This window comes from Halichoeres trimaculatus, unplaced genomic scaffold (assembly GCF_033239565.1).
Source record: "Halichoeres trimaculatus isolate MK-OKI-2021-1 unplaced genomic scaffold, fHalTri1.1 fHalTri1_scaffold_18, whole genome shotgun sequence".
In the NCBI taxonomy this organism is placed as follows: Eukaryota; Metazoa; Chordata; class Actinopteri; order Labriformes; family Labridae; genus Halichoeres; species Halichoeres trimaculatus.
The window spans coordinates 5,880,625-5,896,404 of record NW_027437196.1 but is presented as its reverse complement, the minus strand read 5'-3'; the positions used below and the strand labels follow the sequence as shown (position 1 = coordinate 5,896,404).

Genomic DNA, 15,780 nt, shown 5'->3' with positions numbered 1-15,780 from the left:
TTTATTTTCCTTTAAATAGAGCCACATTTGTCAATAACCTGTCAGTTGAACACTTGACAGGAAAGACAGGAAGTCAGACACTGATGAAGTAGTAGAATAGAAATCTCTGCCTGGAGTCCACATGTCAGAGGGATGAGGAGACGATCATCATTGTGGTGTCTAAACTGTAGATTCAGAAAGGGAAACTTCAGTCCTGTTGATGGAAGAGGGATGATAGAACATAGATGTAGTGGACGTTAGCTTAAAAACTTGCTAATCTGGTGAAAGACATTGAACCCCTGCAGTATGCAAGACATATTGTTCTTTGATTCGTACAAAGCTCACACACGTGTTGCCTATTGTGTTGCCAGTCAATCTGACAAAGTTTGTTTCTTCTCTTCCTCAGGTATCGTCCTTGCCGACATCATCGAGAAGTACTTTGTGTCGCCCACGCTCTTCAGAGTGATCCGTCTGGCTCGCATTGGGCGCATTCTGCGTCTCATCAGGGGCGCCAAGGGCATCCGGACGTTACTGTTTGCCCTCATGATGTCGCTCCCTGCTCTCTTCAACATCGGGCTCCTCCTCTTCCTGGTCATGTTCATCTACGCCATATTCGGCATGGCCAACTTCGCCTACGTGAAACGGCAGGCAGGCATCGACGACATGTTCAACTTTGAGACATTTGGGAACAGTATGATCTGCTTGTTCCAGATCACCACCTCGGCAGGCTGGGACAGTTTGCTCAGTCCCATCCTCAACAACTCCCCTGAGGAGTGCAACCCCAACATCCCCCACACGGGAACAACTGTACGGGGGAACTGTGGGAACCCGTCAGTGGGGATCACCTTCTTTGTAACCTACATCATTATCTCCTTCCTCATTGTAGTGAACATGTACATCGCTATCATCCTGGAGAACTTCAGCGTGGCCACAGAGGAGAGTACGGAGCCGCTAAGCGAGGATGACTTTGAGATGTTCTACGAGGTTTGGGAGAAGTTTGACCCCGAAGCTACGCAGTTTATCGAGTACGCCAAACTTTCAGACTTTGCGGACTCACTGTCAGAGCCGCTTCGCATTGCCAAGCCCAATAAGATCAAACTGATCTCCATGGACCTGCCCATGGTCAGCGGGGACAAGATCCACTGCTTGGACATCCTCTTCGCCTTCACGAAGCGAGTCCTGGGAGAGTCAGGTGAGATGGACGCTCTGAAGCAGCAGATGGAGGAAAAGTTCATGATGGCCAACCCGTCCAAGATCTCCTACGAGCCGATCACAACAACTCTGAGGCGGAAACAGGAAGAAGTCTCTGCCACAGTGATCCAAAGGTGCTACCGCAGACACCTGGTCAGACGGCAAATGAAGGCTGCTTCCTACTTGTACCGCCAGATCACCACGCCTCGGCACGTTGGCGCAGAAGGGGACGACGGTGGCGGTGAGGGAGCATCAATAGAGGATGCACCAGAGAAAGAAGGGCTGATCGCTGCCATGATGAGGGAAAACTACGGTTCCAGCTTGATAGGGATGGAGCGCTCTGAGACAATTTCCTCCACCTCGTCCCCGCCGTCTTATGACAGCGTCACTCGAGCCACATCGGAGATCTTTCACCCGCTCGCAGTTAAGACAGAAACAGTAACTGTAGAGACGGCAGGCAGCGAACCGAGCAAACAATCACCGTCACTGGTCGGCCCTGACGGACAGCAGGGGGCTGTACCATAGCGGGAACCAAAAAGCAAAAAATTTAACAAATGAGGATGTCCTTGTTTTGGGTTAAGCCTGTTTGTTCTTTTGTTTACTGAATGTACCATAGCTGAGGAACGCTGAGGAACGCTGAGAGCTATGAGGGAGGAACCGCAGGAGACGTCAAGTCAAGGAGCAGGAAATGCAGGATATGTACTACCTTTAATGTCGTTTCCTCTTCCCTGTAGAGATTCCTGGACTTTGCTCAACAGCATTTTTGGAGTTTCTTGAAAGGGAAGCAGAAAAACTGCAATAACAGAGGGGAACCCCATGAGTCGAGTCAACTCTGCCTTTGTCAGAGTCACAGATGGAGCAGAGGGTTCACGACACTGACAGACCTCTGACCTCGGCTATGGTGGGTCAGAGGGATCAGGACAACTATATCAGATTTATCCATCATTTATTGGCCTGGGGGGTTTGTGCCTTCCCACAGTTGATCAATATTCTCAGAGTACGCCTGGCTGTAAGAGTGCGGTGTTCCTGGTGGTGTTTCTCGACACAATAACAGTCGACAGCTTTCCGACTGAGACTGGAGAGAGGAGGGAAATAACGACAACGTGATTTAAACAAATGTTTTCGTAGTAAAAGTATAACTTTGTCGATGTTGACAGTCTTTTAATAGCGGTACGATTATTACTATTTTTTATATTTTTTAGAGTAAGTTGAAGAAAAATAAGCAGTCTCTCTCTTTCGACGTCGGAGCGGCACTAGCGTAGAGAAAGTGGCTGAACTACCACGTTGTGAGCGATGAGAGGAAAGCGAGCGGTGCGGGAGAAAAAACTCAAAAACCCGAAAACTTCATCTGCTTTAGTCTGCGGCTTTTCACTCTTGGGTTTGCATGTGCTGTCACTTTATCACGCCTGGACAAAGACACGAGGAAAAGGACCTGGGATTCATTTAGTTTTGACACAAACGAGTGCACAATGAGGTTTTCTAAACAGTCCCAGGCTTTTTAAGCGTGCTCCTTCCCTGGTGGCAACATCCCCATCCTTACCACTGATTTGGCCAGTGGGTGATTTGTCTCCAAGTCCAAATTTGGCTCAGATTTGTTGCTTTACGAACAAGCTTGGACAAAAGATTCGTCTTCCTGCTGCATTATTTATAAAAGTGACGATAAATGTCTTTGGCGTCAGTTTTCTTGGTGTTGGACTTTGCAAGAACAAAGTGTTCTGATTTGAAATAGCTTTAAGTAACTACTAATATACTTCCTTTTTGTACAAATAAAACCAACATACTTGGTCCCCCATCTAATAATGCTGCTGTATTCATATCATAACTGTCAAAAAGACTCAATTTAGTTACCTTTTTAATGAGGGATAGAGGAATTTCATCAAACATGTCAAAGCACATTCGCTTTAGTTGGAAACACTTCTCTTACCGTAATGGCTTGAATATAAGGGAATTTTTTTCTTGGATTGAATCTAAAATAGTATGGACATCTTATATTCAGAGTGTAGTTATCAAATGCTAATACTGGTAAACGTTGCTACTTATCTCCGTAAATATACAACACAGAGGTAACGTTTTAGCATGAGCCCCAGATGTTTCTGAACGTCTGTCAGCAAGGTATTTTAACTTCAGTACAGCCTATGGGATCACATTTTGTCCCATTTTAAAGTGACATTTAATTTAAAACACATACAAAATATGATTTTATTTAAAAGATGTTGAAAAAAAAAATCCTGTCCTCTTTTATTTTGAATTTAATTGTATGTTAAACTAGATTAAAATTTCTTTATTTACAAAAGAACAAGATCCAGTCTCCAAAAGTCTTTCCACATTTGGTTCTGATTAAGTCTTGGTTAGCGGTACATGTTTTTTTTTTTTTTATTATTATTATTAGTTTTCTTTTTTTTGCCAGTATTCTAATTTTGGTGTATGAACTTTACTGTACTTAATTTTTAATACTTTTTTATACTTTATGAGCATTTTTATATTTGAAAGCAAAAACAAAAGTAAGGAGCCGAAATGAGAAGCAGCCAAAAGTGAAAAAGTGGATGCAGCAGTTACTTTTTGTCCATGCTTTCACCCCATTGCTGACTTTTCTGACAAATCACCTTCTGTCGTTATCTTTCCGTCTGGTCTGAGTTTGATCCGACACACACGAGATCTCAAACTGAAGTCCCAGACTTCAACAGGTTTTAGATCCATGACGTGTGGATCAGCCCAGACCGGAGTGAGACAATCAGCTCAGCACATCAACATCCAGCCAGTTTTGTCTTTTCTCCGCTCGTGCTTATCTTTGTTATTTAGGATTCAGTCGATCATCAGTGTTCTGGAAATCAACTGGTTTTTGAGGTCACTCTAGTTCGTCTGATGGAGCCTCAAAGTTTTTGCCCCAACCTCCTGAATTAGACCAAAGCTTAGCTAGCTTTGTAGAAAGGCCTGTTTATGAGATAAGTTTTACTGGAGTTTCAGCTGATTTTGGTCTTTTGTAAAGGATTTATAGTCGATAAGAGAAGGATGTGACAATTTTGCAATCTTGTGTCCAAAATGGAAACAAAAACTCGTGTTTTCTTCAACTTTCATGAGACTGACCAGAGCCACGATTGACGACCTGTTAGCTCAGATCGTTAGCTGTTGACATCTACTACCAGTGTTCAGTTTTAGCTTTGGAGTCTTAGTTTCACTGTTAAAGACAAATACTATAACATTAACCTCAGCGAGTCACGCTGGTTTAACTGCAATTAAAGGTAGAAAGAATCAAGGAGGGTGAACTAAATGATGCAGATTTTTCAAAAAAAGTAAAAATTTCCTTTTTTTTTTGGTGAAATCTCCAATTGTTGGGTGACACCGTCCAAATTTAAGCTTCTTAGATAATAATAATGAATGTTTGTGTTGACTTTGTTGGTGTAAACATCGCTGAAGTTGATGGTCTGTGGTGTCACACTGAGTAGGAATTTCCAGAACACTGGTGCGACAACCGAGGACGTTTGCTTTTTATTTCTGCTTTGATTTCTGTTTCACTTCAAATTATGACCTGTCATAACTTTTAAATGAGAAACACAGAATGTGTCGGCGTAACCTGAAGCCTAGCAGATACAAAAGTACAGCTGAAAATCTTTTGAAGTGAAACTTTTTCCTAATTTATTTATTTATTTATTTATTGACTTGCTTCGTTGCTTTATTTACACTGAGATTGTTATTTCTTTTTTACTTTTGCACATTTTCGCTGCGTCCTGGAGGCCGATGGAGACGCCTCTCTATCCATTTTGCACAGAGAAATGAAACAAAAAAAAAACTGCGTCGAGCAATAACTGTTTGCTAAAACCTTTTAAGTGGGGACTCTTGACTTCGCGGGAGCTTTTTCTCACTGTAAGAACCTGAAAACGTTAAAAAAAACACTTGGAGACTGAATCTGATAGTTTCCTTGATGTGGCCCCGGCAGTGTTATGGCGTAGGGCAGGAACAGAGGTGAATACAGTGGCACAAAGCAGCTGTGAAGAAGTGTCGCCGCTTGTTTTTATCGAGATGAAGTGTCAAAGTGTACAGCGTTCGTTCAGTCTGCTTTATCTCAATATTTCAAACAACCTCTCTCTTTGTCTCTGTTGTCGTGCTCACCCGAGGGATCTTTACTAAACGCTTTACTAGACTCATTTAGAAAAGACAAAAAATAAAAAACAACTCTACTGGCACCGTCTGGACTCTATTTCTACTAGATTCTATGAGAATAGAAAACCATATACACTAGGTCAATACTTAAGACACTGCTGAACTCTGCTGCGAGGCGTATTTCAGGTTGCAGTTGTGCTGAAGGGCTGTTTTCAGTAGCAATAGACCCAGAGTGTGCCTGCTACATACGAACCCTAACACTCCAAGCCATGCTTTCCCATTGGTTGATTGATAACGTGCTTGATTGGTTGATTGATAAATGGCCAGGTTGACTGAGTGATTTGGTTGGTTGATGGATGAACTGGCTTTATGCTTTTTGATACTGAAAGAGGTGCGCAGACCCCCTCCATCACTGATGGGACTCTTCCTTGTACGTAGTTGCACAAAACAGCACAGAGATCTGATTGGCTGGTTTGGTTCTTCACTTTTTAACCCTTGCCTCTCACAGGTCGCTGGTTTTGATGGTCTGGTAGCTCATCAGCCACTCCAGTAGACATTAGTAAGTCATCCCATACACTGCCACCCACTGGACAGTGAGTGAACAAGATATTTGTCAAATTCTAAATGGACATGCAGCTCAGGAATATCTTAGAAATCCCTTTAGTCCAGAAAACTTTTGCAGGTGAATTTCCTAGCAGTTGAGGTGGTGAAAGTGCCCCATGTTGAATTTTTATATTTGGGGAAAAATCACAATTAATCCCTTGTCCACTGAAAAAGACATCACGCATTGTTGGTTGTTACCCAAAAAACATTTCGACAAAGACTTGGCGACTGTTCTGAAAAAAAAAAATCTGTAGTTGCCAGTTTATCTGATGTTTTTCTGTTGGTTGAAGAGTCAGATTCATGCTCTGTCACAAAATGTCTTTGATGTCATCTCTTTGCTTTAATTTGTCTGGGAAACTTCAGAACTCAAATTCAAGAACGTATACCAATGCTTTCCATCTGAAAACATGTTGGAGAATTCATTCTTTTATTTGCACATTAAAGCTCCTGTGAGGAACTTTTGGTATTTGGTCAATTTTGGCGCCTCTTGTGGACAAAGCATCACCAGTTTTGTCCAGCGTAATTTGATGGTCAACTTTTGCTGTGGAACTGTGGAAATAAAAAGCAGATTAAATTCATAGTTTGATCTGGAACCTACCCAGCCCCCCCCCCCCCCCCACACACACACACACACACACACACACACACACACACACACACACACACACACACACACACACACACACACACACACCTATGGTTCCAACAACTGAAAGTAACCATATAAAAAACGAAAATAAGCATCAGTATTAATTTAAGTCGGCTTCATAGTGAGCTAAAAAAAAAAAAAGCCTCACAGGAGTTTTAAATGTATAATATTTCTGCATGAAAGAGGTGCATAATATCCATTTTAAAAGATGCTTCAATAGTTGTGTCTATCAAAAAAAAAAGAAAAAACTCTAATTTGGAAATCCTTGCAAATTACTAGTAACATCAAAAAATAGTACTTTGTTTTATTTAAAAAAAAGTGTTTGAAAGGGTTAAATTTTGAAACTGTCAAAGAGGTTCAAATTCACTCAAATTTGCAGAAAAACAGGAACTTTTTAAATATGTACTCTCAATTAATTATTTTAATTTATTTTCAATATATATTTTAACCTATGAAAAATAAAATTATATATATATATATATATATATATATATATATATATATATATATATATATATATATATATATATGATTTTTTTTTTATTTTTGTGATATCCATATCAACGGATGGCACATGGGTGGGACTAAAATATCAAATTGAACATCAAATAAATATTTTTCAATCATAGTTTTTTGTCATTATTGTTAGCTTTAATCATGCTGAATTATGTTACAGTGTTCTTTTTTTTGGGAAGTTTAGCATTAGATGCTAACAGGTACAATGTCTTGACTGACAGCTGTTTGATAAACGAGGCTCACAAGAATGTTTGTGTTACCTGAGGAGTTAAATGTGTTGGGTAAGCAGGAGGGTGTCAATAAAATTGTCCCACCAGTGAAAGATGGCAGCCATATTTTGGCGTCACGTTTCTGCAACAAGGGGAGTTGTCGTCCATCTTTATATACAGTCAGTATGCAAAAAAAGAGTGAATTTGAACCTCAGACTCATGTTGGTAAAACTCTTTTAAATCTTCAAAAGCATCCCCAAATGTGTGTAAAAACAGCTGCAAAAGATTGAACAAAATCTGTCATTTTTCCTCCTTCACTTTCATGAGAATTTGGAGCTAGAAACCATATTTTTACCAGGCATTGGTCGCTTTTTCTCTGAGCTAGTGGTTAGTCCATGTGGTGCTACCAAGGGGTTTTGGAAGAGTCCATTGTAAGACTGGAGGGGTGTTTAAAACACAAACTCAGACTGAGAATCTCTGCTCCTTCCTGCCTTCTTTTCCCTGTTTTAAAACCAAAAGCTGCTTTGTCATCTCTGAAACAAAACAACAAACATCGACGTACCAACATGGAGGAAATGCACAGAAAACAAGTGGTTTCATTGTTCATTATTATTACTATTGTTCTATTAACTGTGTGATAAATGCAATACAACAGTTATGTAAACAGGCAGTGAGTGATGCTGTATCTTATTTACAGTACGAGGAGAATAATAACAATGATGTTTTGACTTTTTCGTCGTCATTGATTTGGTTTTTCCAGGCATCCTCTCACTGCTTAAATCACCGTCGCCCCGTTTACACCGAAAACTGGTTTCACAACGGTTGTCAAACTGGTTTTGCCAGGTATCCGGCTTCATATCAGTCCCCCGGAAACCTCATATCTCGAGAAAGTTGCCTTTTTCAGGAAGGGAGGGGGGACATTGTCGAACACTTCCCCTCCTGACGCCTCATGAGTCGACTTTGTTCCCGATGGAATTAGAAACATTCTCTCGTTGTTTGTGTCGACTTTGGGATGAAACACGTCTGCTGACAGCTCATCGTAAATACATGTGGTCAGGACACGTTATGTTGGAGATAAGAGGTTTCTTGATGCAAGCATTATTATTGATTTTTGCTGTAAAAAGATGGTTTAGATGTTGGAGGGAGAAAACCTTGTAACTCCAAAGATTTAACTCAAGAATAAACAAGGAGAAATGAGAGGTTGAGTGGGTCTACAGTTCAAATTGTTTTAACAACATTTTAAACATTTCCAGATTTTTGATGTCAGTTTCAGAAACACACAAGTTACAAGGTTTTCCTCTGACCTCAGCGGTACTCTCGCCGGTGAAACCTCGGTGTAAAGGAGGCGAAAGCTGTGCCTCAGTGACCCCACTTTGGTGTTTTAGAGACAATAATAATAATTACGACAATATTATATGAATATATATAAATATATATATACTTTTTAGTACTTTGAGTTGAAATACTTTTTAGTATTTTGCAAATACATGTCTCTGTATATAAAACAAAAGCCTCCTGTAATAAACAAGAAAAAAATTTAATACTGAACCTGTTGTGATGGTTTTATTTTTGGTTTGTTGGTATTTTTTCCTCACAGATTTTACAGAACCTCATTTTAAAGGTCCCATATTATGCAAAAATCACTTTATTAAGTCTTTTAGTGAAATTTGAGGGTCTTTGGCTTTCCTCCCAGCCCACAAAATGTGATATTTAATGACAAAACCTGTATTTAGTAGTGCTTGTGAATGTAAAATCCTGACCTAAAATGAGCTGTTTGGATTTTAGGGATTTGCCGACGTCAGCGATTCCCTTTTTTTCCCTCAGAAGAAGACAGACTAAGTGGCTTGAGTTCATTTATCAAGGAAATGTGCCAGCTACACTCAGTAAAACTGTGCATGTGTGTGCTAGTCACTTCACGGCCGACTGCTTTTCCACCTTTGGACAGTACAACAGAGGGCTAGCGAATAGACTGGTCCTGAATCCAGGCGCATTACCAACCATCCTCCAACAAACCTGGGACCCTGGAAATGTGAGTATTTTAAATGCTGTGTGCTGTGGAGCAGATGTGAGAGCTTTTCCTCAGTGTCCCCCCTGTCTCTGTGTTAGCTTCAGGATGCTAACTTTAGCTGTGGTTAACCTGTTGTTTTAGCCTGCAATGTTACGGTAAATGAGCTTCGCTGTTTTCTAAACATTGTGCACTTGGAGCTCGGTAGTCATGGTTATATGGCGCAGCTCTCAGTGACGTGGAAGAGTGTGGCGGTATCAACGGTGGCTCATTTACATATGCAGGCCACGCCCACTAAATCAGAGCATTCTGAACAGAGGGGCAGAATATGGGACCTTTAACACGCTCATCTGCACCCGTCTCCCTGTAATCTCATCCCTCCAACGACACAGGGTGTCTTTGCCAACGCTGTCCACTTGTGTCACAAAGCTGAACTCCTGATGTTATACTCACTGACTCTGTGTGTGTTGGAGCAGATTGAGGCTGACACCTGAAAAATCGTGTCTGTTGTGCTGCTCTCGTCCTTTTCGTGTCCCTTCTGCTTTATTTCCCCAGCTCCCTCTGATTTTTAGGAAACAGTTTCATCGTTTTTGGTTGAAAGCTGAATTAATCCCACAGAAAAATTAGGTTATGATCAAAATTTCTCTGAGTTTAATCTGCTGCTTTTCACATCAGCTCACCTTGACTCCTCCCAGAGATTTAACAAGCAGGATGAAGTCGAGTTGAAAGTTTATCTGTTTATCGCCCACCTGGAATATTTTGAGGAGCACTCAGGAGTGCTGTACTGAAAAAGGGCTTAATAAAATAAAATATAATTGTCTAATTTTGTTTTTCTTATGATTTTTTTTAACGTTTTTTTTAAAGATTAGGCAAACAGACAGTGGGACTTAAAGAGGGGGTATCATTTTTTATTATAATTTGAGGATTTTATAGGCTTTAATTTGTCCCTCTTGTACAAAAAAAACTTGACAAAAAGCTAAAAAAAAAAAAAAAATCTTTCTTGTGTTTCAGAAACCCTTATTTTAGTCTCTGTTTTTGCTGCTGTCTCTTTAAGGCTCCCCATGCCCACAAACCCCCATCCCTCTGATTGGCCAGCTCCCTGGAGCTCTGTCAAGGACAGAACTACAGTGATTGAGGCCCGCCTCCCCAATATGTCATGAACCAATTAGGGGATCCTTATGTGATGACATCATAATTACAGCAAGTCTCATATAGATCTCATTAAGATCTTGTGCTGTTTTTAAAACAGGGTGTTTTGATCAGTTTAGTGACAGATTTAGGGATTTATACAACCTACAAGTATGTTTGAAAATCTGCATGTTTAGTTCAATCCAGCACTGTTGCTTTATACCCACATTTGAAAATCTGTGGAAGCAGAATACCCCCTCTTTAAGTTTTAAAACCGGCTAACATATTATGTAATCTATTGAGTCCACCTCAATTTTTCAGATATCCTCAAATTCTAAACGCATGATTGAAGGATATGATTTATTCTCAGTCGATTGAATATCAGTAACCTCACTGACGGTCTCATCGGACCAACACACACAGACCGTCCTTTCTGAACTACTTCGATGCCCTTGAGCAAAGCGCTGAACAGAGTGAAAAGTGTGTTTGTTTGTGCGACTTGTTTACTTGATTATGTAACCACACACACACACACACACACACTCACATTCAAACAGACACAGCAGAGGGGGTGCCTGTGTTCCTCAGCATATGTTAAATGGAGCTTCCCCATCTGTCTGTCTGCCAAAACTCTACTCTCTTAAAGGGAAAGTACTCTAAAATAGATTTATAGTCTTGGATTCACTCTCACTGAGGTTTAAAAATCATAGGAAGGCTTTAATAACTTCAACCTAGAGTCAAACTGTGGAGCTGACCTCTAATGTCTGGGGAAACACCACATTCATGTTTATTCATTTCAACAGTAAGATAATAAATTTAGCGTATTATTTATTTATTTATTTTTATTTATTTTGTTCCAGTCTGTAAATGTGTTTATTTCAGCTCTACAGTCAGAAACTAATACATAAAGCTCTATGAAAGCTACTTTACTTTTGGAGACAACCTCTAGTGGACACTCAAGGAACTGCAGTTTCTCTGCACTGGTTTAATTTTCCAGCTTTGTTGCCCTTTTCTTTGCCCCTTATGTTAAAAGTCTTACTATTTTTGTTTATAATTAAATTTAATATAATATTCATACTTTTTCAAAATTTAAAAAAATAAACATAAAAATGTGCTCCTTCTGGCATTAGATGACAGCACCTGCGGCCAGATAACTTGAAGCACTTTTTCACACTAAGGTTTTTTTTCCATTCTAAATTCTTGGGTGTGTATGTTAAATGAAACTGTAGAATTGTAGAATTAATTAGTTTATTTATTGTTATTTATTTTTTTGTTTTGTTTATGTTTTTTGTGCTTTTGTTTTTGCCATATAAAAACTTTTCTAGGAGCAGGCCTACATTAACATTTTTCTTTTCATCTGAGTGTTTGGTAAAGTCATTTTGTTCTGTTGCATCATGTGTGCCATGTCCACTTCAAAATTATTAATTCTTAGAATTTTGGTTCTTGCAGTCACAGACACACAGACACACACACGAACATGATCATAACACACTTCACCTTACACAGGGTCAGCTCCTCCCGTGGGTTTGAGGGTGTTTCTCTCCCAGTGGGGCTGGGAGCTCGAGGCTTAACAGGAACAAATTAAAAGTGTGTATGTGTGTCTGTGTGTGTGTGTGTGTGTGTGTGTGTGTGTTTGCATACTTTTTCTGCTGGATGGATAAAAACTGCTGCCATCATGGCACCGGATCATACAGTAGGTGTCTGTTAAAGCCTTTGTGTCAGCTCACACTGGATCCACTCAGTTTTGATCTGGAAAGTCAGAGCCCTTAGCATCAGATTTGCAAGCCTCCTATTTCTGCCAGATGCTTGAGCAGTGACACATTAATTTAAAGGTCCCATATTCTGCTCCTTTTCTGCAGTTTAATATGGATCATTGATGTCTTTATAAAATGGTAGTAACATGTTTTGGTCCAAAAAGCCAATAAATCAAGCACAGCAGCATTGTTTCCAGGCTCTCATAGCCCCTCTGTTCAGAACGCTCTGATTTAGTGGGCGTGGCCTTCATATGTAAATGAGCCACCACTGATACCGCCCCGCTCTTCAGCGTCACTGAGAGCGGCGCCACGAGCTCTGAGTGCACAATGTTTAGAAAACAGCAAAGCTTATTTACTGTAACATCACAGGCTAAAACAACAGGCTAACTGCAGCTAAAGTTAGCATCCTGAAGCTAACACAGAGACAGGGGGGACACTAAGGAAAAGCTCTTACATCTGCTCCACAGCACACAGCATTTAAATACTCACATTTCCAGGGTCCCAGGTTTGTTGGAGGATGGTTGGTAATGCGCCTGGATTCAGGACCAGTCTATTCGTTAGCCCTCTGTTGGACTGTCCAAAGTTGGAAAAGCAGTCGGCCGTGAAGTGACTAGCACACACATGCACAGTTTTACTGAGTGTAGCTGGAACATTTCCTTGATAAATGAACTTTAGTCACTTAGTTTTGTCTTCTTCTGAGATGGGAAGCTTGAACATGGGACTATGTGGCTGTTTACAGCCAAAAACAGAGCAGCGATGGCTCTTCAACTTTGGCATTCTCCTCCCCGCTGTTGGGAGGGGAGTGGGCGGGGAGGGGGTTCGGGGGTATCTGCTCCGGTGGACCAAACTAGGTCAGACTTGCTACTGATTGATCAAAAAAGGAAATCCCCAAAATCCAAACAGCTCGTTTTAGGTCAGGATTTTACATTCACAAACACTACTAAATACAGGTTACCTGTCCGTCGTCCAGTGACAATTAACTCATACAACTCTACTGAAAAAAAAAAGTAATATCCCTTTAAGGTCAGCATATGGATTAAAGCATTCATTAGGAGAAAAAGAGAGCAACATTTTTATTTTTTTTACAGCATTTGTTCTGTTTTTATCTGGAAGTTATCACATGTGATCTTTGTCTTCGTCCACTTTCTGCCTCGCTTCCTTTACTTCTCCATTATTCCCCCTCCATCCTCCTCTTCCTATTTCTCCTCCTGTGTGTATTCATTCTGACTGCAGCGCTCTCTGCTTATTAGGATCAAAGAGTGACACCGCTGCCACACACACACACACACACACACACACACACACACACACACACACACACACACACACACACATACACAGGGCAGACACATACAAAGTACATGCAGGAGCGTTGCTGACGCAGCATAAAGGAGCTTGCATGTGATGACATTTGTTTCTTTATGGGCTTAGTCATGGAACACACACACACACACACACACACACACACACACACACACACACACACACACACACGAGCCACAGTGAAGGTTTGTGTAGTTGTTGTTTAAGAGACAAACAACATTAAGCTTCATCTTCTTCTTTTTTGACCTCTTCATCTTTCCACAGAGCTCGGGATTCCCATGAGAGACCTTTCCACTGGTTGTTTGGGTTTGTGCTTCTGTGTGTGTGTGTGTGTGTGTGTGTGTGTGTGTGTGTGTGTGTGTGTGTGTGTGTGTGTGTGTGTGTGTGTGTGTGTGTGTGTGTGTGCGTGTGTATGTTAGTATGTGTATGCCCATGTATGTATGTGTATATGTGTGAGTGTGTGTGTCCTCTCACCATGGCAGCGAGGTGTTGATGAGGTCCCGTGACAGTCGACGGGAAAAGATGAGTGTGTTCCCTGACCTCACTCTCCAGAGGGATATCACACACACACACACACACACACACACACACACACACACACACACACACACACACACACACACACACACACACACACACACACACACACACACACACACACACACAGTGAGTTGTCCTTTTGGTATCTGTGCGTTGGTATCAAACCTGGCAGCCCAGCAGAGAGGGGACAGCTGCACGGTCCTGCTGTGATGTTAAACAGGAAGTGGGTGCACCATGTGACTTCAGATCAAAAAATGAAACATCACAAAGCTATTTCTACAAACATTTTAAATTCTTTTGAAATATCTTGTATAAATCCTTTCTTTTTATTTCTAAATTAGTGTTGTAAATTGAAAAAAAATGCTTAATTTTAATTATTTATGTCTTTCATTTGATATATTTTTTTTATCTTTGAGGTTGTTTTGCTCTAACTTTTTTATGTTATTAGTTGTTTTTTTATTTCTGCTCAAATTATGATTAATGAACCCTCACAAATCAAACTGTCTTTTAAATCTATAATTTTCAAACTGCTTTTAGATTAATATCTTTATGCAATTATGTTATTTCTTTATATTTTTCCTCCTTTTATGCCTCTTTTTACATTTTTAATTGTATTTAAATGACTGATCAATTTACCTGTCTATATATATATATATGTATATTTTTTTTCTTTCCAGTTTTCCTTAACTTTCTTAATTTGGTTCTGTATTTATTAATTGACTGTTATTTTTACTTTTATTATCTTAATTTACTTTATTTTAATTATTTTATGGTACTTGTTTTTCCTTATTGTCTTGAATTATTTTATACCTGTAATTTACTTTTCACATTTATTTTTAATGTATCAACATTTTTTTCCTTACTTTCTCAACTTTTTAAAAGGTCCTCACCTCTCTTATGTCTTTTATGTTGTTTTGCTTCCAACTTTTTTTTTTTAATTGCTGTTTTAATTTCATTTACTCCATTTTTTCTTTAATTTGTTTTCATGTTTTTATTTATTATCACTGCTTTATGTTTTTCCTTTTTCCTTTAATGGGTGATACTTTTCTGGCAATTAAGTATGTTTTGTTTTTTATACATATATTTTTTTGTTTCCATTACTTCTTCTGGCCCACATTTGTTTCACCTACAACAATGTCAACATTTTAATGTTTGTTTGTTGTTTTGTTTTATTTTTTTCTTTTGGCTGACGTCTGGCCTTGTAATTTTGCAATCACTGGTTGTAGAATCTCCATATGAGTCCTCCTTTTTCAGAGTACAGGTCAGATAACAACAGAGTGCCACAAAGGGGATAAACTGGAGGTTGGGTCATAAAGCTGTTGGCCTGAAAGTTGAGGGCACAGAGACAGTACTTCTCAGGACAGAGAAACACACCTGGAAGGACAAAAAAAGTTGGAAGGGAAGAAAAGAAGTGAGAAAGAAAGAAAGGAAGGAGATGAAAGAGAGAAAGAGTTGAATGTCAAGCCCGCACTAATTGTTTCTATTTTAGAGAGCAGAGCTGCTTTCAGACTGATTTAAGGAGAGTCGGCGTAAAAGTGACCTAAAAACAAAGCAGGGAGCCGGCTGACGTTCACTGATAACACACACACACACACACACACACACACACACACACACACACACACACACACACACACACACACACACAGACACACACACACACACAGATAACATTCACATAAACCTTCTGAAGCAAACCTGAAATTCTACATAAATTGCACCCATCTTCATCAGTATCATCTTGTCTTGATCACCAGAAAATGATTTAAAAATAAGAGAAGAAAA

General features: G+C 39.9%; 1 protein-coding gene across 1 annotated transcript in view; it reads left to right on the top strand.

Moving 5' to 3' along the window:
- The window catches only part of LOC141807704 (sodium channel protein type 5 subunit alpha-like), a 244,433-nt gene extending 237,953 nt beyond the window's left edge, over positions 1-6,480 (top strand). The window contains exon 32 of the mRNA XM_074693871.1: positions 386-6,480. Within this exon, the coding sequence (XP_074549972.1) occupies positions 386-1,695 (1,310 nt within the window). The 3' untranslated portion in view covers positions 1,696-6,480. The remainder of the gene's footprint in view (positions 1-385) is intronic.
- Positions 6,481-15,780: the final 9,300 nt, after the last annotated feature.